Source organism: Aspergillus nidulans, chromosome VII (assembly GCF_000011425.1).
Source record: "Aspergillus nidulans FGSC A4 chromosome VII".
Taxonomy (NCBI): Eukaryota; Fungi; Ascomycota; class Eurotiomycetes; order Eurotiales; family Aspergillaceae; genus Aspergillus; species Aspergillus nidulans.
This window is the reverse complement of record NC_066263.1, coordinates 2204201-2227404: the sequence shown is the minus strand read 5'-3', so window position 1 is coordinate 2227404 and position 23204 is coordinate 2204201. Positions and strand designations below refer to the sequence as shown.

The window sequence follows — 23204 nt, the reverse complement described above, 5'->3', positions numbered from 1 at the left end:
CCGACGCCTCTAACCAGGTTCCAACGGCGGTACTCTGGTAATCGCATTGCATCCCTGCTAGTTCTGCATCCAAGGCCGCTGCCTTTCCTGAATGGGCGAGTTGTTGGGACGCTACTATCAAACAGAGCCCCCGCCCAGAGTGACTTTGGGTTGGTCCGCCAGAATTGTTTCTTCCTGTTCAGAACCTCTAGATACCTTTCATCATCGTCTGAGCCGCCTCACGTCATGTCTATTCCCGAAAAATGCACTTGTGCTTGTCATTGGCGGCGGTTCGGCAGGCTCGTATGCTGCCTCTGTGCTTGCCAGAGAGGACATAGACGTCGTTCTGCTTGAGGCAGATATCTTTCCTAGGTAAGCACCTAGTACCCGCTTCATTATCTTGGTGAGCTCGGCATGCTCAGCTATTACTTCACAGGTATCATATAAGAAAGAGCCCCTTGCCGTCTGTCCGCTACTACCTCGACTTCATTGATCTATACGATGAGTTTGACAGTTACGGATTCATACGCAAGGTGAAACATGCAGATTTTGTTCCAGCCTTTCTTTGAAGACTAATTGTGCGTTCCATGCAAAACGAGAGCTAGTTTCAAGCTCAACTCCCGAAAGCCTGGATGTATGTAAGAAGGCTAATAGCATGCTTCTTCTGCCGACCATCTTCAGACGCGGACTTCCTGGCTGCTAATGGCGCGGGCCACCACAGCTGGAACGTCGTTCGGTCCGAAGCAGACGATCTCATCTTCAAGCATGCCCGCAAGAGCGTGCAAAGGTTTTGATGGTGTGGAGAGAGGATATTCAGTACAATACCTCAAATGGTCGGCCAGTTTCTGCCAAGTGGACGCGGAAAGATAATGGTTCGACTGATTTAGGCATGATCTATTTTGAATATCTGGTCGATGCATCTAGACGGGCTGGGTTGGTAAGCACCAAGTATCTAAAAAACCGAGTCCACAATCCGGGGCTACGCAGTATAGCAACCTGGGGTTATTAGACTGGAGCCAAGACGTACGGCCCTGGAGTGGGAGATGCATTCGCTGAGGCACTTGAGGGTACGCGAACCCTTGAACTCGAAACTGACTTGACTAACGAGCATAGATGGAAGTGGCTGGGCATGGTATTCCCTCTGCACGACGGAACATGGTCCGTAGGGATCGCTATCAGGCAAAACCGGGTCGGGGCCAAGAAAAAGGCATGTGAGTCCACCTCGACGCTAGACTTCTACCTCAAAATGCTTAAGAAAACACCGGTCCTCGCCGACCTTCTCGGCGGTGGGCAACTGCAATCCAACAACCTGCGAACTACATCAGATTGGTCCTATAGTGCATATCTATACGCGGGGTGCTTTGTCGACCCGCTATTCTCCTCCGGCGTTCACCTCGTCATGAACGGCGGGCTTTCTGCGGCGCTGACTATCTGCGCGTCAATCAGGGGCCATTGTACTGAAGACGATGCCATCGAATGGCACACCCAGAAGATCACGGGCTGGTATACGCGGTTTCTCATGATTGTCAAGAGCTCGCTGGATCAAGTCCATGGATGCGACGAGTACATTCTGAATGATATGGAGGAACCTGCGGGATTTGATATTGCTTTCAAATATGTCAAACCGAGTGCGTATTCACCCACCTTAACCATAAGCGCGCCAGCCTAGCGGCACAGGACTGACCGAGTGAAATGGCAAAAACGCCGGGGCAAGCTAAGCAGAGCCGAAGTCGCTAAGTCCGTAAATTCTGTGCGCGATTGATCAAAAAGGTCGAGGGTGAATATCAGGCAGACACACGCGGACACGCCGGCTCGGGCTTTCACTTAACGAGCATGACGGTGCAAATAATGGCGATGATATCTTGCTGAAGGTTGCGCGACTCAACCGAGTGGTCTCTTTCAGCGAAGACTTTACGACGGATGTTATTGATGGGATGGCACCGAATATGTGCCGTGGTGCGCTTGGGCTTGTCCCAATTGCTGTCGGTATTTGCCTTAGAAGAATCCTTGAGATCGCAATTCTTTGCGAGTAGATAGAGCAAACCTTTACTGACGAAATGGTTGACTGAGTAGCGATTACAATGGTCGAATATAATGGTACCTAGTAGCATTTGTGAGGCTGCGGCGAGCGGCAGTGGGCGGGATTTTACCGGCGCCTCCCCAATAAAATGCTGTCTTCTTCAAAGGTAGGCCAAGTAGGTCTCACCTACCCAGTACGCTGATGAGGAATTGCCGTCGGTGGCACGGTCGAATAGTAAATTTGGTTCGTCCAGAAGCCGGGCAGTTACTGACTCGCCGTGATAACGATTAGATAGGCTGAGAATGCCGACACGGGAAACGGAATACTGCACTTAGGGTCAGCACATACAAAGCGGACTTATTCCGTTGGCTGAGAATCTCCGGAGTGTCCACCGTCAACTCCAAACGCTGCTGACTCGCTTCACTGGTGGGCAGTTCCATATCAGGCAATTAATAATGACATTATTGCCCCTTGAACGGCCGGGTGAATGGTTGGAAGATATGTTCTTGTTAACGTTATTGGTAGAATCAGGTATGAATGCAGTCTTCCTAGCTTCGACCGCCGGATATTATTCTAGCGGAACGCAGGTCCATAAAAGACAAGAATCTCCAGATCCAGACATGGCGTATTGTTAGCGTCCCTCGAAGCGGGACTACCTGAGACCCTGCGGAAGCTATCGAGGCCTGGGACGAAGATCCCCCGGAGGAAAGAACTTGGCTGCAGTAAAAACTTGGATCTTGTGTATCTATTGTTAATTGTCCGGGAGAACCGGTGGAGTACTGGCCATTGAACGCAGGTGGTTGTGTCACTGATTGAACTCCAACAAAAAAAAAAAAAAAGGAAAAAAAAAGGAAAGAAAAGGAAAAGAATAATTCCGATCGCTGTACGCTTGACCTTTAGGGGTTGGCATTATCCGTACCCCGTATAACCCTGTGCAGATCTGGTACTGGTAGAGGCTGAAAATTGAACTGGTACGCCATGACAGTCAGTGGGAGTCTAACCGCGAGCTGAACATCAAGATGAGACTTAGTTGTAGGTTGGATAATCGAGGTGCCCCGAGCCAACCCGACTTGTGTCTTGGGGAGTCTAGGATTGGTGGGAGTTCGGTCTACCCCATGACCGACGGTCGAGTGCCTAGCCCTGGAGGCATCTAAGCGCTGCAGATGCCCCGATACAGTAGCTGTGACGCCATCCTGCAGGGCCGGCACCGTTTTCTTTACCATCGAAGATCCGTGCTGGACGTTACTTAAGAATTCAGGACCGAGGTGACCAATGACGTAAAACTTCCAATGTAACAAGATGACAGGGTCATTGGGACTGTTTCTGTTGATCAGTCGGATGAGACCGTGGCCTTCTTCTCTTTACGGCTGGAGGTGGTGTTTCGAGGTCAACCGCTTCACCGTTCCCCCGATCTGCGCGGGATGGTAACATCAAACAAAAACCCCCATCCTGACTAGTAACTTCGGTAATACTTTTCAACGCCGCACTAGTCACGTACGAGTACTACTCAGTACTTCGAGGTATGTTGTATTTTCCTGGACAGTCCAACTCAAGGGATCTCACAGCAACGGCGGGCTGAGGCAGCGGGCGTGCACGATCCGGTCCCTGGCCAGCCGCACATTTCGGTGTCACACCGACCACTTGTCAGCAAAGGAACGACTGGCCCAGATGCAGGCTTGGTCTGCATGGAAAACCGAGAGGACATTCTAGAAGGTTTGTCACTAGGGAAGTGGCGAGTTCGCGGCCACGAAGTACTCCGACTATGGCCGCGCGACTGGATCGTAGGCGAATCTTCGAGTCTCTCGATCCTATACACCATGAATCGTCTATTATGCTGATGCTCCTTGCTCTTGTCGTACTAAAGACCATTCCGGTAGCCGGCCCGGTTGCCCCAGAGTCAGACCCATCCACCAGGCTTTAACGGTCCGACCCAGGCTTTCGCTCCGTACGGAGAAGGAAGAGAGAACCGTCGCCACTATTATTATTTAAATTCTGTGAGCCCTTGACTGGGTCGCAAGCCCTAAGGCTAAGGCACAAGGCACAGCGAACCACGCACGGAGGGCCCTCTAGACTCCTGAAGGTCGAAGCATATAGGTGGAAAACCGATGATTCCTTCCACTGCCCAGACATACTCAAGCGCGTCGGTAGATTTGCCCAAGTAGTCAATCTCGAGTCTTACAGTCCTTGCCCTGCGTTCTTTCGTAATGGTACTGTATCAACATTGCTATATTAAGACCTTCACAGATAGCGCCGATCCAGGGGTTTATGAAGGCAACCGATCGCAACGAGGGTATGAAGCTAGAAACTGGATGAGCTGCCGCAGAAATGGAAGTCAACACGGCGAACGCACAGAAGCCGGACATGGACAGAGTCTTACGTACCTTGAATGACCTGTGGGTTTGGTATAGGCTATAGTAGCAGCACGAGGTCCCATAATTTCGCTGAACAGCTCTGGGTGTGGAGCAGGGACGAAATATGATCAGCGACGCAAGCCGTCCTTACATGTTATGACAGCGAGACAAGCTGAACGGCATGAGTTGGCTTCCTAGGAAGAAAGTCTCAAGTATTGCTTGCTGAGTTCTCACGTCGAGGCAAACTCCTTGCCAATCTATCATCCACCTCGTAGATCATCTGCAGCTCGTGATCAACACCTCGTCAGGATTTCCATCTGTTCATTAAAGGAGAAAGATTCCCTCTCATGAAGTCAGGTGCAAGGCTGTCAGATACGGTCTGATACGGTTTCATACGGCCATCCCGGCCACGCACAGGCACCAACAGCGCCACTCCACTCAGCGGCACTCCAAGGGCTAACACTGCGCCTACTTCTGCCCCCTCGCCCGCTCTCCGTCTTTCCCTTCCTCCTTCTCTCCTCTTTTCTCATGGTTTCGTTCGCGATTCTGCGTCGACATCGAGCGTTTTCCCCCTCTATCTTGGCCGCCACAGCCGGTACTTGGTGTCCTGTCTCACGGCCGGCGCCAAACGGTGCGTAGGCTTTGGCCCCTTTGCTGCAATTGATCTCTTTTCTTTGTGCTTGCCTTTGCTGCAGCCTTCTTAGCTCGTTTCGTTTCTCCCCAGACCGACTGTCCCTCCCGTTCCTGGTACCTGGGATCGACTGCGCTCGCGCTCCTACGCAATTGACCCGTTCCAGACCAACGCTTGAATACGTCGCTCGGAACACCAGTCGCGATCTGGCCCCTTTACAGGTTAAACGGCGTTTCTGAGATCTGGCTGGTGCATTGGGATATTCGTTGAAGATACCCCTGCTTTCTTGGAGTTCCTCTTTGATTCCTAGACGGACCACAACACTTATACCCTCGATCCTTGCCTTGAAGGCCTTTTCCCATATTTCTTTCGGAGCACTCCCCTGTTGGGACTGCTGTCGTCGCACAAAAGAAAACGATATAAATAAGATTATACGCAAAACTCAACCCAGAGCAACGGTGTGACCGTGATCACATACCTGCTCTCTTCAAATCTCAGATCATCCTCCTACAATATCCCGCTTTTTATTTTTACCGTCGCGAATCGTCGCATGTGCCAATCCCAGTAACCGCGGCGATGCTTATTGATGGCGAGAAGTGGGCTTGTGAAGCTTGCGTCCGGGGTCACCGTGTTAGCAGCTGTCACCACAATGGTAAGTTGGTCCACTGCCTCGAAATCCGACCGTTGTAACTAACTCGCTGCTGTCAGACCGCCCGTTGACCCATATCAACAAAAAAGGCCGTCCAGTCTCCCAATGTCCTCACTGTCGCGGCCTACGCAAGTCACGGACAACCCACACAAAGTGCGAGTGTGGTGACAAAAAGAAGAACAGCCACAAAAATGATATAGATCCCCATGCTCCTGAGAAGCGGGATCTGAAGCGTGAGCATGATAGTAACGGCATCCTGGTTCCTTGTTTCTGATGTGAATATTACAGAGGACTCTCGTCCAAAATGTGGCTGCATTCATGGACAGCGCTGTACCTGTGCGCTGAAGAAGGAACCCCATCTGGATACCGTACCGGAGACTGGTGTTCCGCCGGCCGCTCCTCCGTCGGAACAACCTAGGAAACCTCAGTTGACGTCGACCAAGTCGGAGAGCACGCTCACCGTATTCCGCGATGGTCACCATAAGCCTGCCCATAAACACAATGACATGGCTCACAAATGCGGCTTGCCCTACACGATCCCGCGTTCTCACACTATCCATTCGGCGTCCGATACTGCTCGCCGGTCGGTAGATCATTTGCCCTTGTCTCAATCTTCGTTCATGGGCGAATCGACTGCGAACTCGTCTAAAGAACAACCGCGCACTAGTATTTATAGTTTTCATCGTCGGGTCAAGTCTGAACATGGGTCTCCAGAAAACGTCCCCGCGGTTCCCTCCGGAGATGTCCCAACAAACGTCCCCCCACTCGACCTCTCGTCGTTATTCTCTCATTCTCAACCCATGGAGGATCCCACTCTCGCCACAGTTCCCGCGCCGGTTCCCATGAGCATGCCGAAATCTCTAGACCCGATCGAGACAAATGGGCTTTCATCATTCTCGCTGCCGTTTTCTGCATACCCAGCGACGAATCCTTCTCCTGTCAGCGGCATGCAATTCCAAGATACATGCCAAGAGCCATTCTTTACCTCCCCGGAGAATGATTTAGCTTTCTGCTCTGCTGCTTTCAACGCTCCGTCGGTTGATTGGTCAAGCGTCCCATTGTCATCAGCCATGCCAACCACCAGCACCCAGCCTCCTTCGTATGCCAGTTTTGACTACGGCTCTATGGCACCAAGCATGCCAGCACCTTCGTCCTCAGGTGATGTCTCAGAACTGGAAGAATTTCCACCGCTTCCTCATTTGGGGGCCTCTGGCAACGACCTGCATGATCTGAACAGTGTGAGTGAGGGTTCGGATATTGATCATTACCGAATCAGCTCTGCCTCCTCGTTTATTGGTCTTCCCCAGGCGCAAATGCTGTCGTCTAACAACCTGGAATCCATTACTATTGACGAGTTCCTCCAATCTGCCAACGAATCGACAGCTATGCTGGAGCAACAGTTGCAGGTTAGCATGGGCATGGAACCCAAAGGGCTTTCACAAGGTGTATATGCCATGCCAGATACGCAAAACTTTGACAAATCTATAATTAATGCGGACACCACCTTGCCAATGACCACTGCCACAACGGAGTCGCTCTGGCCGACGACGATGTTCGACCCCAACTCCACGCCTTTAGATGAGAGCAACTTCTTCCCACCGCCATGGGTGCAATGAGGACAGCAAGGGCCTTAGAATCTTGTTTAGAAACTGCGGTTTATTTGTGCACTTTACCACCACCTCCACACAGTCTGTGACAACACTACAAGTCTTCACGACCCTGATGAGAGATGATGATAGATGCCTGATTTCTACCTTTTGTTCTTTAGCCCATTGCGAGTGACATTATACTACCGTATAAGAATCAATTTACTAAGTGACAATTTCTACATTTCTTGAATATTTTTGCCTACGCCGTTCTATGTATTTCTCTCCTATCCTTACCCGACAACGGTGTCTGGGAATGCTGCATCGTATAGAAATTTAGATAATTCTAGCATTTAGAGTATTCTGCACTTACGATCCCTGATGACTGAAGTTGCGTTTATTACCCACAGAATAACACGTTGCATCCATGTCTAGCGGTGTGACTGCAAAAAATACAGCGGTGTGCATATTCTATGTACCTACGGACTCTCCGAGGTCCATAACTTAGAGTCCCTAAGTCAAGATTATAAGATGAGGTATGGCCTGCATAGCAAAGTATTCTTCTCTGAGGATGACCCAAGGCCCTACTACACTGCAGCCTGCACCGGCGACATCACAACCATGGATGAATCAATGAATGCGATAAAAGTTACAGGCTGGTAATCCGAATATATTGCGAAATATGATGAATCAATCCACCCCCTTACGTAGATCTCTTAAGTAGTACGCCGATCCAGGCAAAGGATGAAAGACAAGCTTCGGCCAACTCGAGGCTTGTTTCGACTTGGCACCCCCCATTCCTTTCTCTCTCCGGCAAGCCCCAAATATTGGATAATTTCTTGAGCTGATTGGCATATTGTGGGAGGGGTAGCTAGTGTGCTCCAATACGTCGCCTTGGTGTAATAATCACAAAGTACTGTGATGCAAATTTTGATGCCGGTTTTCCGGGTTGACTTTGACCCGACCTGGGTGCATCCATGACACAGGTTAACTGTATCGGCTCCATAATGATAGCTGTACGACATCCTCCTTTCGAAATACCACCTGATCTGCTTGAAAATTCCAGAAGCTCTGGGTCCACGGTTCTCATTGCTCTTTGCTCCTGAGAACGGGTTTCGACTGTCACTCCTAATAAATTAGGCCCGTACCGGTAGATCATTTGTGGCGAATACTGCGCCAGCTTTTGGTCCTGAGAAGCTACGATGTGCGCTGCAAAGTATGACGCTAGAGTCTAGAACTGGACCACCTTGCTCAACATGATGATCAACCCTACCAACGTCATTCGAGTAGGACAAAGTGGCGGCATAACCCGTTGGACCCAGTCGGGCCTCCATGGTGTGGTTAGGAGCTATGATATTTGCCGAGACTCGTCGGTTAGCTGGATTGTCTGGAGCGGTAGTGACAATGAGGACTTTATTTTGTAGATTCAAGAGAATGATCTGAGATTTTGTGTCCTGGGGTATATACACGGAGAAGAGATGCTGTATATCCAGACGGTGATATCCAGACGGTGCGTCGGTACTCCAACCGCTTGAGCTATCCAATTGCTGCTCTATAGTAATCACATGAGAAAATAATGGCGCCATTCCTTCGCCTCTCTATTTGTATTTGGCCATGAACTCGGAATGGAACTTCACGATACGCTCCACCCAGTCCGTGCCTGGTGCGAGGAAAGTAGTGCGGAAGTGGAGCGTGTTCTCCTTCTGACCGAAGCCGGAGCCAGGGACGACGCAAACACCAGTGGCGTCAAGGAGACGGAGGCAGTAGAATTCGTCTGCGGCGCGGTTCTCAGCGGCAGCGGCTTCAATAGCCTTGGGAGGCAGTGAGATAGTAGGGAAAAGGTACATGGCACCCTTGTTAAGTCAGTAGTGTGTCTGATTATCTATAGAAATAAAAACGTACCTGAGGCTCTTGGCACTCGACACCCTCCATCCGTTGAAAAGCTTCATAGAGGGCAAAGGCGCGCTGGCGCAGTCCTTCCCGGATGCCGTTGTACTCCTTCTGATACAACTCATGGCTGGGCTCGCCCTCCTTTGGAGGGTTCACCATCAGTTCAACCAAACATTGCCCGATGACAGGAGGGCAGAGCATGATGCTGATGAACTTGTAGACCTGGGCAGCAACCAAGGGATCAAATCCAACCAGTTCGAAGTAACCTCCGCGATGGCCACATTCACCAACCATACCCTTGGAAGTACTGTGAAGGGAAACAAGCTCGACATTGTCGTATTTACCAGGTACTTCTTGCTGCAGCTCCCGGAGCCTCTTTTTGAACGATGTGAATTCTCCGATAAACACATTTGTCTGGTATACCTCGTCCGCAATTACGACGAGCTTCTCTTCCGCGGCGATGTCAAGGACGCTCTTGATATCAGCTGGACTCAAAGAAGCGCCCGTCGGGTTGCCAGGGTTGATAACAACAATGGCGCGAACGTCAGTGCCTGCAGCCTTGGCCTGTTCCAATGACTTCTTGATTGTACCGATGTCGGTACCCCAAGCCTTCTGCTCTTCTAAGTGGTAAGGAACACACTGAGCATTCAAGAGGGATAAAGTGGCTGTGTACAGAGGATACTGGGGAATCGGAACTAGGACACCAGCATTTGGCCCATTACAAATGACGTTCAGAATGGTGTTTACACCGGAAGAGGCACCACCAGTAAGGTAAAGCGACTGAGGGTCGGCGGGGAAGCCATCACGTTCTTCAATGAACTTGGCCACACTCTCGCGAATCAGGGGAGCACCTTGGCTGTGACTGTATGCACCAACACTCTGGACTTCGGCCAGAAGCTTCTCGGCCCGCTCGATAACATCATCCTGATAGCCGAAAGACGTACGAAGGGCATCTTTGTTGCTTAACAGTAGAGGGTTTTCCATAAGACTGAGGACTTGACGGAAGAAAGTGATGGGCTTTTGGTCGAGCTGCTGAGGATTGCCGATGTTGGCGAAAATAACGCTGTCAAACGGCAGTGTCTTGTCTCCCTGAGCCAGCCTCACACGGTATTCCTCCGCCTTAACGGCGAGTTCTCCACGAACAGCATACTTGGCAGCCTTGACGTTCGAATTGATGTTGTCTAGGGTCAGGCAACGAACAGCCGCAGTGGATAGAGCGCGTTGCGAGGCATTAGGAACTGTCGTTCGGGTCGTCATCGTGCGTTCTAGGTCAATGGAGGAGGTGTCAGTGTACGGAGTATGGGAAGCTTGTGCGGTATAAATCTCAGGTCAGGCCATGTAGTCGGGCAAATGGTCCCATTGGTAGACCGGAGAGATGGTGACTCAAAGCGGCTGAACCAAATAGCTTTTGATTTTATAAATCACTCATCAGGGATGTCACGAGGTGTGGACTCTGCCCAGGCCGGCTGGCACCGATCTGGCAATAATGCAGATGGAGATCGGAGCCATCAGGAAGGCGGACTTGGAGACTCGCAGGCTCTCTCGGGGGTTCCCGAGGCCACTTACCCGACAACACACTCGATCTTCCCGCGGCTAACGCTGCTCGAGAGAACGAACGAGACTGATAAATCTGGCTCTGTCGCGCGAGCCGAGCATTATTCGGCTGGAAAGTCACTGCCCGCCGCAGCGGTGTCCGCACATGGGTTGCGATCCCTTGCCAGGTCATTCTGTCGACTTTTGACGGCCAATCGTGCTCTCGGGCCTTCTCCGCCGTGGGGGCAAACGCGGGGATTCAAAGGCAGTCGGCTGGGCGAACAGATCTTCCGAGAATTGAGCGCTGTCTTGCTGGCGATCCAGGTCAAGAATGGGCAGCAAATTACAACCTGAGTAGTGGAAATTGCACGCGAATTTTGGAGGCAAAACTGTGAGGGTCCCGATGATCGGTGCTGACTCAGCCGTCCCTGACCCAAGGTACAGCATACAAGTACATGAGTATGCCCAGGTGCATATCTACATGATAATACAATAGAGAACAAATGCGGTCGGACTGGACATGGTGCATACGTCAAATTCTGAAGTGATCTACAGATATTGCTGGCCAAGCCAAGTCCTTGTTGCTTCATGGTCTGCCCCCTCCGGTGTACCGGGGCACCCCCACGTGAGGCCCGGCTCCTCCCGAATATCGGCCTGTCGCCCGTCCACTATACGAAGTCGAAGATCATTTGTGAAAAAGTGTGGTAATAAGGCAGATATCTTGTACATTATCATCTCGCAATCTGCCATGCATGTTGATAGCCAGAGCCTCACTCTGAGTGTCAATGAGTGATCCCTAAACATTCAAAGCACTGTGCTGAGGAACGACTCAACTTCCGAGTACATGTTGAGGCATTTCATATGAAACAGCCCAGCCCGCGTCCCTGGACCGCCATCAGCCCACATTTTCACCTTGGCGCCCTGACAGTACGTAACTCTACTTAGTTCAGAAGATCCGCTGATGTTCTGCAATTGCCAATGGCAAGGATTTATATGACAGTATTATACAGCAGGCTGGGCGCTCCATTGCTTTACTCAGGTTAGATGATTATATTGATGAAACAGACCTTCCGGCTCAATGGCTCGGTCCCAAAGCAGGCGACGCCGTGATGCAACAAGGAGGGTACACTCCTTCATCATTCATCGTTCCTTAATCTATCTATCTAGCTGCGCTCGCTTCCCCTCAGGCGCACTGCTTGACCGTATTTCTGGAGTTTCGTGATTAACGCATCCCCGTGTTTGACCACATCCGCGTACTGCTTGTTCTTGTCATCCGGCCTGTTCGTCTCGATAATTCCATTGACGCGATCGATCGTGCATGCGATTCGGTTGTTCGAAATGAACCTGGCAAGATCCCTGTAGGGAGTCAGTCTATTTGTTCTGAACATATACATACTTTTGACATACCGATCCAAATAGTCAACCGTAACGCCGAAATCATTGGCCATGCTGTTCAACCCCACAACCCGGTAACTCTGGAGGAGTTGCTGGTAGGCTCTGAGCCTCATTTCACGCACGAACCAGGCCCGATGCTCATACAAGTATCTGTCTTGGGTCAAGAAATGGTCCTCCACGGCAGCGAGAGCTAGGAAGAAAGTCCGGTAGTTGCCGTTGTATAAGCTGCTAACCAGGTTGGAAAGAGGTGTGAAGTCGATAGGGTTCTCAGCCTCCGCCTGAATGCCGGTGTTGCCGCCAAAGGCAGTAAGGTTGACGGCGGTGGTAGCGCCTGACGAAGAAGCATCTTTCATCTCTTCATCTTGAGCTCCAGGCCCAGAGGAGATCTCGCCGGTCAGCGCGGCGAGACGGTCCTCGCCCGATCCGAGGATCGCCTTGATCTCGGGAGCATCCACCACCTTGGCCTTGAAGTCGACCCGCTTCAGGGACAGGGAGCCTGCAAGCACTGCGTAGATGACAAGAGCGGAGTAGCTGCATAGTTCATAGCTGGTGAATGTAGACAGGCTGTCAAGAAGTAAAGGAGCGGCAGCGCTGTAGGACCGGACCGTGAGCAGGTGTAAGCCCTTGTATGCCTTTAGACGGTTTCTCCTATCCCAATCACCACCACTTTCAATCAATCCTTCCGCCCGTTCAATGTTTTTCTTCACGTATAAAGTGTCACCGAAGAAGAGTCCAATTCGAATCATCGCGAGCACTAGATCGATCTTGGATCCCAGGAACGTCGTCTTCTCTAGGAGCGTTTCGTGGGACTCAATCGCTTTGTCCTACCGGATGAGTGAGTATAAATATACAGCCTGTAAATGGCGCGGCACATCCGCAAGAGATGGTAAATAAGCATGGTATTCTCAGTACGCACCTTATCTCCTACCCGCGCCCAGAACTCCGCACGTTTCCCTCGCGCGGCCTGCACCTCGGTGTCACCGGCAGCTTCCTCCGCTTCGTCTTCTTCCTTCTGGAACTCCGCTAACTCCTTCCGATTGTCTTCAACGAGTGATTGATACAGAGCTTCATCCCAGGGAAAATCTATTTTCTGCGACAATCTCCGCGATGCTAGAGTGCTGAGCGGCTTGACAGCACTTGATGACGGTGGCTGGGAGGCGCCCTCACTCGAGTGGTTCAGAATGCCTTCGACGGGGTGGGCAAGGTGTCGGTAGAAGGGGGCCATTTTCTTCTCAGTTATTGCTTCTTGAAGCTTCTTCTGAGAAGATTGCCGCAGCGTCTGGGGGCATGCAGGATTCGAAAGGTTGAAGACATGTTGGGCGAGAGAGAGGTCGGGGAACTTGATATACTGAGGATCGGACCCCATGTCGGCGAAGGAGAATTGGAAAACTCAAGATATCAAATCAACTGATTGTATGTCAATAGTGAGTGGGATGAAGGTGGTAGGAAATCCGAATGGGGTCAGGAAGCCGCGTGCATGAGATGATGTTGAGGCAGATCACGTCGCTTCGTCAGTCTGGTAGCTGACACAAGCTCAGCTGGTGAAAGGTTCTTCCGTTCCGACCTAACCCTTCAGGGTTCCTAGTACTTTGGACTCGCCAGCGATCAGCTCCTCCCTTATGTCCAAGACTAGATTGTTGACATAACTAAGATGTGTCTCTGGAACTGACATTCTTACGTCCAGATCATTCGATTTGCAGACTCAAGCTCCTCGCCATATAACCGTATACCGAGTTTCTGACTGCGAATGAGTGATAACCTGGCAGCGACCCCCAGCTACGATCTCTAATGGAATAGACGAGCCACTGTTCTGTGACATGCCTCTGCTACCCCCTACATTTGATTCATAACCCGATTTCTGAAGGGGCTCGATAGCCCTTTACCGACCACTAGTCTCTAATACTATCCGAAGTACACTTTGATCATACCCTTGGTCCAACTTTATTGCGGACATAATCCTGTAACAAAGATAGGTCCAGAGCAAAGCAAGCGAAATGGCAAAGCAGCGAATGCTGCCGTACTTTGTACACTGCGTAGTATAAAGTAGACTGGAATACTCACGGGGGAAATTCCCGGAATTGTGCTGAGCCGAGGTTCATGGGCCGACGGCGACGCTCGTCCCAAAGCCAACAGCCGCAATCCCCGGCGCCTTCAATTACCGACCCATTTCCCTTCCCCTCCCCCGTCTTTCTCCATCTCATCACTACATTAATTCTTTGTGGAGCGGCCATCTCACCAAGCCTCTACACTGTCTCTATCTATCTTTTACAGCTGGCCTGTTAATCTGCACCCTCTTTCACCTCGTTATCGGAATCAAACTCATTTGCCGACGGATCAGAGGTTATCGCGACAAGTGACATATAGCGAAAATGGTTGCAGACGCTCTGGTTTATCACCCTGCCTTGGCGCACTATCTGCGCTTTGTGGCTACAACAGGTACGTGAAGAAGTTCTTAATAATTTATCCATCTCGCTGCTCCAAGTTCGGGTTAGCAAGCCGAGCTTAAAAGAAGCGCGAAGAGGCTATTACGTCAAACTATACCTGGATTCTAATGTGGTTCAATAGTCGGTCGTGACAAGCTTCTTCGCACCCTTCAATACTTCTCGCGCTTCTATGCCTGGTATCTGTACCGCACCAACCAGCCGCAAACCGCGATTGCCCCGTACAATGCAGTCAAGAAGCAGTTCGGAACAACACGAAAGATTCTGAGGATTGGAAAGTTCATTGAACATCTCAAGGCTGCCGCTCTTGCAGCTGACAACAAGGGTCCCATCGATCCCGTCCTGCGATACTTGGCTATCGGTCGCCAGCTCGGTTATGCCGGTTACCTGTCCCTCGACACAGTCACAGTCGTCGACGTGATCGGCTTCCGGAAACTTGCGAGTGTCAAACGCCTGCAAGACTCTGCTTATCGCGCCTGGTTCTCCGGACTGGCCTGCAGCGTGCTCGCGGGTGTCTATACCCTATGGAGGCTGAGCCAGAAGCAGAAGACCCTGGATTTGAAGGAGGGTGAAGGAGTCGTGGAGGCGAAGAAGCTCGAGAAGTATGCACTTGACCGCTGATCCGCGCTCAACCATGGAGGCTAACTGTGTTTCAATTAGGGAACGCTCGGCAGCCCGCATCCAACTTATCTCCGACCTTTGCGACTTGACGGTTCCCGTTTCAGCTATCGGGCTCGCAAACCTCGACGATGGCCTTGTGGGCATCGCTGGTACAATCAGCAGTTTGATCGGTGTGTGGAGTCAATGGCGAAAGACCGCTTAAACACCCATCGAAATGAGTGGCTAGAGATAGCCTTGTGATGACTGGCTTCTAAACTGGTTCCTGGGGTGTATTTTCCGTCGGCGTCAAAATATTCACGTCGCTAGTGCTAGAGGGGATGCACCTGGGATAGCCTGCTCTGCTTGCACAAATGCTTGGAAGGAGGAATAGGCGCGTGGCACCAGAAAAACTGGTTCGTTAGTCACTTCTAGCTCGATCTCAACCGTTTTTTGTCTGGACAGTGCCCTAGCACGGCTATTTATGGGTATTATATGTATTTTAGATATATGATTTCGTGCTTCCCCGAATTTAACAGCGCTTTCTTCCTCTCGTCAACTCCGGTTCTCTCAAACCTATATTTCAGACACAGCACAGACATCTCGACTGTCGACTCGAGCATGACACGTCGATCATGACCCACAAGCCCCTAAGCTTCAGCTTCACCCTACGTATGCCTCACGGAGGATAAGCTTCCAGCCACTACGCAGTTCCAACAGTACAAAACGCTCATCCTGATGAAGTGACGCTGTGTAATGCAGCGTCACTTTCAATCTGACGTGCGAGGCATAGCACCTTCCCCTCCAACGAGCAACATCTGGAAGCGAGACTGGCACAGATCGGGTCTCCTAATGCTGGCTTATCTCGGTAACAAAAGCAAAGCTGCCCGGAATCATGACGCGGCATTATTGGACTGCAACGCTGATTTGGACGCCACAATTTTTCGTTATTGCAAATAGCCTGCTTCAAGTTGGCGCCACCAGCTCTTAAACATCCAGAACTGAGATCAAAAAGCATGCAGCAATACCGAACCGGGGCTCGACTCGTTTCTATGTCCGCTCTCGCATCGCATCCAATGACAAGTTCAAGCTGGGTTATTATTGCTCGATGCTCGTCTATACAGTTAATCGAGGGACATCCATTGTTGGCGTTTCACTGTCCAGCTGTCAAAGGCTCCCCAAAAACAGGCAGATCCTAAACACTAGGTGGACCCTTGAGTGTAAGGGCGCATTACATGCCCCACCGTTAGTTTATATTGAATGCAGGTGACGGTTCTCTACATGAGATAAGAGTCAAGGGGTCAAATGATAAATGAATTTGGCTGTTTATGTGTGTTTCGGGGCACCCCTTCGTTACGCCGGATCATAGCATTCCAAGCTGCCTGTGATAGGTACGTGCCCTTAAAGTGATAATACCTTTCTCTGTCTAGTTAACATTCAAAATCTTGGATCAATCAGCAATGTTGCAGCCTGGAAACGTAAGCCTATATTTAAATCCATCAGCTCACTCAATGATCCATCGAAGATAGTTGCTGCAAGGTATACAGGCAGTTTGTCTCCAGCACCATGCTACATCCAATTCTCGAAACTAGTGCCCTGAATGTTATCCTGGTAGTTACATGTAAGTACACGCTCGTTACAGTCTTTGATCACTTTTATATCCTTTTTTGCTGACTATGCCTTTGATATAGGTCTCTACGTCCTGATAATCGGTTTCATTTCATTGAAAGTCAAGCAAAGATGGTACCTTGGTGAAGCTTGTACGTATCTAACGTATCTAATTATCAATTGCTTCCACCTCGGTGCTGATATCTTGTCTTCTAGTGCCTGCTTTTGCCGTTGGTGCTGCTTTTGGGCCATCTGCTGCGAATCTTCTGAGAGTGCCCCATTATCGAAGCAATGAAAGCGAGAGCACGACAAGCGAAGTGACATATGTATGTGGTGCGAACACATTAGCAAGGTGTGACTGACAAACCTAGGCATTGGCTCGACTTGTGATCGGGATTCAGTTGGTTAAAGCCGGCTATGAGCTGCCAAAGAGATATCTGAAGCGCCGCCTTAAGGAAATGACGTTATGCCTGCTTCCTTTGATGGCTATAGGATGGGTCGCATCATCAGCTTGCATCAAGTTGATGGTTCCGCATATCTCTTTTGTGAGTCTCCTCTGCTTCTGGTATACCGCTTTAACTAACCCATGACGGGATGATAGCTTGCAGCTCTCATTATCGGGTCCTGCGTAACTTGCACAGACCCCATTTTATCCCAAGCTATTGCCAAGGGCCCTTTCACTGACAATTATGTCCGCCGACATCTCCGAGAGTTCATTTCCTCCGAGGCAGGCGGCAATGACGGCTTTGGTTTCTCATTCCTGCTGCTAGGCTTAGCACTACTCCGATACGCCGACACGCCTGCAAATGCCGCTGTATTAGAGGAATTTGATCTCACCAGAGGAGGTGCAGATCTTCTTGGGGCGACTGACGTCGGACGCTTTGGGGGTGGGGCGGGCGAAGCTCTGAAGCATTGGTTTGTCGAGGGGCTTCTGTACATGATTATCCTAGGTGGCGCTTATGGGACTACTGTTGGCTTCATGTGCCGAAAGGTCCTTACTTTTTCATCCAAGAGGTAGTTGCGCTGCCCCTCGTGGTAAAGGTTCATGGATCAGTGCTGATCCTGGAGCAGGAAGTGGATCGACTCCGACAGCTTTACACTGGTTCCTGCGTTGCTGGGAGCGTTCATTGTGGGCTCTTGCGGCTGCTTCGGCTCTGATGAAACCCTGGCCTGTTTTATAGCAGGTAACATGCTGAATTGGGATGGGATGTACAATGCGGAACTCCAGACACGACACGACTCGTTTAATTCGTCACTGGAGACCATCTTGAACCATATAACCTTTGGATACCTTGGTACGGTCATGCCCTGGGAAGAGTTCCATAGGCCTGAAACCACCGGCATAACTATATCACGTCTTTTAGGGCTGGGAATGATGATTCTAGTCTTTCGCCGTATCCCCGCGATAATGGCCGGATACCGGTTTATGCCTGAGATTTGCAGCAATTGGAAGGAGGCTTTGTTCATGGGGCATTTTGGCCCAATAGGTGAGTTTTACCTATGTACTGTTCTGCCATATACTGACTACTGACCATTGGAGGGGTTGGGGCTATTGCGTATGTAGAGTATGCCCGACGACTATTTCCAGACCCAGGAGAAAGTGACGAAGAAATTAACAGCCTAACCGCCGCTATGAGGCCAGGTAAGCCACCACACTAAGGCTGCGGTATGCTTATTTTGACGGTCAAACAGTGGTATACTGGCTAGTTCTAGTTTCCATTATAGTGCATGGCCTGTCCGTCCCCATTCTCTACGTCATCTACAAGGCTTCGAGGGTTCCGAAGGTTCACGACCACCCTGTGGAAGTAGTTCTCTTATCCAAGAATGAACCGTTACCGAACAACAGCACGGTCGACCGGCAGCGACATTCGGTACTAGTCAACAATCAGTTTGCAGAGCCAACCCACCCCAGCGTCCTCAATGATGATTCGGACGACGAGAAAGAATCAAGCTACCTGCAAGAGTCCTGTGAAAGAATCCGACCACGAAGCGAGCGTAGCTCAATGTCCTACATCTCAGAGACGCCAATCCCACAAGAAGCAAGCCAGCGTCTAAATCACGAAGTTAATCCAAGGAATCTAGTGTGATGGTCGTAGAGAATCTACGTATCATGTGCAAAGAAACAGGTATCACATTTATTCTCATCAGTTGGGTCACTATTCATGAACGGGCTACCGTTCCCGCACCCTGAGCCCTACCCATATACGCAGATAAAAAGTTCACCTCCACCATCATGATCCCTCCGGATGAAGAGTCCGACTTAGACAGGGCAAGTCTGTGATAAGCAGTCAGTCCAGCTCTTATCATGGTTGCCCAGAAAGCCAGAACGGGAGGTAGGCATACGCTTCCGCAGGAGTTGCAGCTCTTGTTGTCGCCGGAGATACTAGCACCGCACTTGGGGCAAGCGTTGTGAGCCATTTTTTCTATGTTAACGGTGTTCGCTTTGGCTGGAATAAGGTCTTCCTATACATCAGGCTGGTTAGCAGGCTCGGCGCCGTTGCCTGTGGAGCAGGGGTTATGAGGACCTTGTGTTCTCAGCTGAGATCTCTACCAGCAGATCAAGAGATGATGGTTCGAATGAAGAATCAGTATTTTGTGAGAATGAAGACGTCTTTTCAGTGTGTTTTATTTCCTACCCCGCCATGAAGCCCCGCTTTGAGTGGTAGGTGGTGATTGGTTGTGTTGAGAATTGGGCGGGATATCGGTCACACGGTCATTATACCTGAAGCTATTGGACAGCAGCATACATGTATTCTTCCGGGATATCAGACATCCATGATATTATGAATCCAGTGCTTAGCGACAGTGAGGCCTATGATGAAAAGCCAAGCATTTCCTTCACAAGCCTTGGTCTCCTAGTGCTCGACGAGATTCGCCTACCGGGCCAGGAGCCATTGACCGATATCCTCGGCGGCTCAGGAGCTTATGGTTGGTTTCTCGCCCAGTATAAATTCGATTTTAAAGACTAACAAGGTCCTATAGCTTCGCTCGGTGCTCGATTGTTTCTTCCTACTCCACTGAGTCGCTCCCTTGGCTGGATGATGAATATAGGGAATGACTTTCCCGAGCTAAGACAGCGCTATCTCGAAAGCTGGGGTGCTACAATGATAGTAAAGGAGGAATGTAGCAAGCCATCAACGAGAGGGTTGCTCGAGTACAAGGATACCACATTTGGACGTGCAAAATCCCGGTGTCCAGTCATTCATCTATGCAAGAATCAAGGCTAACTCATCCTCAGCCAAAGACTTCATGTACACAACATCAATTCTCCAGGTTGACGTCAGTAGCTTGAAGAGTACACCACTCTCAAGGTCGAAAGCCTATCACTTCCTCGAATCTCCGGCAAATATCAGGAGCCGAGCCTCGGAAATCTTAGCTCTTAGACAGGGTTTCGGCATACCGAACCCGCTCATCATCTGGGAACCCGCCCCCCTCTCCTGCAAAGCAGAGAACTTGCAGCCATGCATAGAGGCCACAGGTACTGTCAATGTATTCTCACCGAATCACCTAGAGTTGGCCCGCCTTTTCGGAGAACCATTATCCACCCGCTTTCTAGACAAAGAGAAGATCCAGTCTATGGCGCTGGAGTTTCTAAATACAAATGAAGGTATCGGTCCCGACGCGAAGGGGTTCATGATCGTGCGAGCTGGCGAGGAAGGCTGCCTTGTATGCGCGCGCCATATCCCACCTACGTGGCTACCGCCTTTCTACAGATATGGGCACGACAAGGTGGTCGATCCGACTGGAGCAGGGAATGCGTTTCTTGGTGCGTTTACCATCGGGGACCTTCTGACGGAAGATGCGGTCCAGGCAGCTTGTTATGGATCTATTGGTGCATCATTTGCGCTGGAGCAAGTTGGGTTGCCGCGACTGACCAGGAACGAAGGGGCATCAGCATCTGCAGAGCTGTGGAACGGGGAGAATGTACTTGAGCGGTTGAGCGAGTATAAACGGAGTATTGGAGGTGCAGAGTACTCTCGGTCTGTGGACTGAAGTCACTTATTGTGACAATATCAAGTTGACCAGAGTCCTCGGCCACATTGACCACATTACGAGCACCGCCCAGAGCATTCAAGACAGCCGGATGCTCTTGGAACCGCCGCAACGGTAAAACAGAACGCGCAGGATCTCAGGCACTACCCTATACCAATTCGAAATAGTCGGCTAAGACACTGCGGACAACGTCGACAGCGCAAAGCCAGCCGCTTCAAGTCTGCACAACGCCGGCTATTTTATGCGGGATCCCCACCGTCTGATAGTCTTCGTCTTGGTTAAGTGAGGCTCGAAGCGCAACTAGCGCTGACGGAGTTTCAATACCATACCTGGCATACCTGGCAAACATGCAGACATCGTCTCCCGAAGCAGCAGCTCCTCAAGTCTAGCGGCGGTCTTGTGATATACATCAATGAAGAACTGGTCATTCAAGAAACACGCTCAAAGTGTGTCTCAGCCCTGGACCATCTTGAAGCCTTTAGTAGCGCATGCACAACGCATTAAATTAGACTACAACTTAGAAGATTGGCAACCATGAACAGGATCTGGGCCGATCCAGAAGACCATAAAACGCTGATAATTTCAAGTGTGGCTGCACTCACCAAGAACGACAGACCTCTCAATAATGAAACCCCACGATAAGTAATCTCCTTAGCAGGCGAGGACCGGTTGAATAGGTGATGTATCAAATACGATGGCAAGAAATAAGGGATCATTGTATTGCTTGGATCGGAGCCCACGATATCTAGAGACGATGTTATTGGATTGCCGATTGTTATCGCTTCGGATTGCATCGAGATGGCAACCGAGTCTTTACCGACTCATAGGCCGCGATACGTAAATGTTAGGCACCATCACGGAAGAATCCCAACTCAATAGATCTCGCCGAGACGGACTGTGCACAAGTCCAGGATAAATATCCGGCCGCGCGAACGTGCAGTTCGCGCGAAAAAACTGTGTTTGTGCCCACAAAGGCCACTCTAAATTTCGGAAAAATTGGAATATTGGAAAAAATGGAAATATTGGCAAATTGGCATGTTGCAAATGGGCAAGTTGGACGAGCACTATCGCTGATCTATTATCGAGGTTCGGCACCAGCTATGAGGCATTTATTGCTGTCGGAATCTTTGTTGCTGCGCCTGCCGTTCAACATGCAAGCGTTCCCAATTCTTCCTAATTCTCCCGGTTTCAAGCCCCTGCATAATCCTCTCCACAACACCTGGATTCGACTCCTGAGACGCGGGCCCTGGTCTAGCCCAGCTCTCAGGCTCTTAATTTAGGACTGTGCCTTTTGCACATGAATCGGATTGCTTCCTATCTTGCCCGATGTGGAGCTGCTCGTCTGCAACAGAGCTTTATAGCTGAGGGTCCTCGTCTCAAAGCTCCCATGACGGGTGGCGGTACCCGGGATTTCCCCCGTACGCCACAGCGAGCGGTCACAAGAAGCCTTTCCGTAGACGGTTAACCGGAGAAAAAGGAAAGATCAGGAACGCCAGTCCTGAATACTAACATCCAGCTAACATCCAGTAACATCCAGTAACATCCAGTGACATTCAACTACATTCAGACTAGCACCACTCTCGATACAGAGTAGGGCTGCATCCTGCCGACCTCCTCACCATCCCAGGTAAGCCTAGGTCCGGGGATCCGCCCGCGTGGCCCAGGCTCAAGCTCGGCGGATGCGGGGTACGGCAACCCATGACGCCTGCACAGCAAGGACTCATGCACACTGCCTCGCTGCTTCTGGCTCACTGCCGGCAGCAGTGGCGGTACAGCTGACGTCTGCGGGAGCGCAGGTGCCAGGTGCAAGACGGTTCAGCCGTGCCTTCTCGATACGGAAAGAATGGACCTGTTCACGTGAGGTGTAAAACTCGCTAGAATGCCAGAAATGAGCTGGGGACAGCGGGGGCCCGCTGGGGGCCATCTAGGGAGCAGTCTAGATCACCGCATCGTTCATCATGTGCTCATAAAAAATCAAGTCACGAGCGAACTTCGGAGTTCTATTGAACTTACGTACTTTTGGCGCCCCAGCATGGAAGCGAAAAAAGTGTGCAGAACCTGCTGTATCCGAACCACACATCATCGTGAAACGAGGACGGCAATGACTTCTGCCCGCGTTCATGCGTGCCCAGTGGCGCTGGATTGGCAATCAATAGATATCTAGATTCTGATTGGTTGATGGGCGGTTGGCCTCGGAAGAGGTTAGTCATCGGCTCAGTGGGGGCTTGGGGGGATCCCGAGCCAAACCCGGTCTTTCGTCATTCGGGCCTCCTTTTTCGTGTCTGCAGACTATTGCAGATTGAATGAGGCATTATTGATTATTGGTATTTTGGCTGCCAGAATCAAGTCAGAGTTGTCGTGGTTCTGTGTTCATGGTGATTGCAAGTCTTGTGGGAATGTACTCAGTGTAGATAGAGTTCCGCGCGACGCCGTTTGCAGATAGCTTCCCAGAGGACCAAGACGACCAAGAGTTGATGCCTGCCTGCCTGGCCTATCCCCGCAAATTCGGGAGTTTAGGCTCGTCCACTCAG

At 50.7% G+C, this 23204-nt stretch overlaps 8 protein-coding genes across 8 annotated transcripts, besides 1 other annotated feature; 6 read left to right on the top strand and 2 right to left on the bottom strand.

Moving 5' to 3' along the window:
• Positions 1–23204: part of a sequence feature (contig 1.29 1..525887(1)) that runs on past both edges of the window.
• ANIA_01926 (uncharacterized protein) lies at positions 773–2012 on the top strand (the record flags this gene model as incomplete). Its single annotated transcript, XM_654438.1, has 3 exons — positions 773–916; positions 989–1607; positions 1768–2012. The coding sequence occupies 3 exons, from the start codon at positions 773–775 to the stop codon at positions 2010–2012; spliced, it is 1008 nt and encodes a 335-aa protein (XP_659530.1).
• ANIA_01925 (uncharacterized protein) lies at positions 3299–3709 on the top strand (the record flags this gene model as incomplete). Its single annotated transcript, XM_654437.1, has 3 exons — positions 3299–3423; positions 3490–3519; positions 3565–3709. The coding sequence occupies 3 exons, from the start codon at positions 3299–3301 to the stop codon at positions 3707–3709; spliced, it is 300 nt and encodes a 99-aa protein (XP_659529.1).
• ANIA_01924 (copper fist DNA-binding domain-containing protein) lies at positions 5558–7575 on the top strand (the record flags this gene model as incomplete). The annotated part of the gene is made up of 3 exons (XM_050612913.1): positions 5558–5633; positions 5690–5863; positions 5919–7575. The coding sequence occupies 3 exons, from the start codon at positions 5558–5560 to the stop codon at positions 7244–7246; spliced, it is 1578 nt and encodes a 525-aa protein (XP_050468770.1). The 3' UTR covers positions 7247–7575.
• On the bottom strand, positions 8674–10982 carry ANIA_01923 (putative alanine aminotransferase). The gene is made up of 3 exons (XM_654435.2): positions 10673–10982; positions 9119–10371; positions 8674–9069 (listed from the first exon to the last, which is right to left on the bottom strand). The coding sequence occupies exons 1-3, from the start codon at positions 10830–10832 to the stop codon at positions 8815–8817; spliced, it is 1668 nt and encodes a 555-aa protein (XP_659527.2). The 5' UTR covers positions 10833–10982; the 3' UTR covers positions 8674–8814.
• ANIA_01922 (proteasome regulatory particle lid subunit RPN7) lies at positions 11711–13514 on the bottom strand. The gene is made up of 3 exons (XM_654434.2): positions 12951–13514; positions 12047–12858; positions 11711–11995 (listed from the first exon to the last, which is right to left on the bottom strand). Exons 1-3 carry the CDS (start codon positions 13398–13400, stop codon positions 11803–11805), a joined length of 1455 nt encoding a protein of 484 aa, XP_659526.1. The 5' UTR covers positions 13401–13514; the 3' UTR covers positions 11711–11802.
• On the top strand, positions 14404–15545 carry ANIA_01921 (protein pexK; the record flags this gene model as incomplete). The annotated part of the gene is made up of 3 exons (XM_654433.2): positions 14404–14470; positions 14600–15077; positions 15136–15545. The coding sequence occupies 3 exons, from the start codon at positions 14404–14406 to the stop codon at positions 15296–15298; spliced, it is 708 nt and encodes a 235-aa protein (XP_659525.1). The 3' UTR covers positions 15299–15545.
• Positions 16639–18767, top strand: ANIA_01920 (putative plasma membrane antiporter; the record flags this gene model as incomplete). The annotated part of the gene is made up of 10 exons (XM_654432.1): positions 16639–16693; positions 16764–16832; positions 16897–17006; positions 17052–17225; positions 17282–17595; positions 17631–17809; positions 17865–17975; positions 18045–18167; positions 18221–18322; positions 18406–18767. The coding sequence occupies 10 exons, from the start codon at positions 16639–16641 to the stop codon at positions 18765–18767; spliced, it is 1599 nt and encodes a 532-aa protein (XP_659524.1).
• On the top strand, positions 19464–21315 carry ANIA_01919 (pfkB family carbohydrate kinase superfamily; the record flags this gene model as incomplete). The annotated part of the gene is made up of 7 exons (XM_050612912.1): positions 19464–19608; positions 19663–19790; positions 19879–20651; positions 20707–20787; positions 20872–20955; positions 21027–21119; positions 21216–21315. 7 exons carry the CDS (start codon positions 19464–19466, stop codon positions 21313–21315), a joined length of 1404 nt encoding a protein of 467 aa, XP_050468769.1.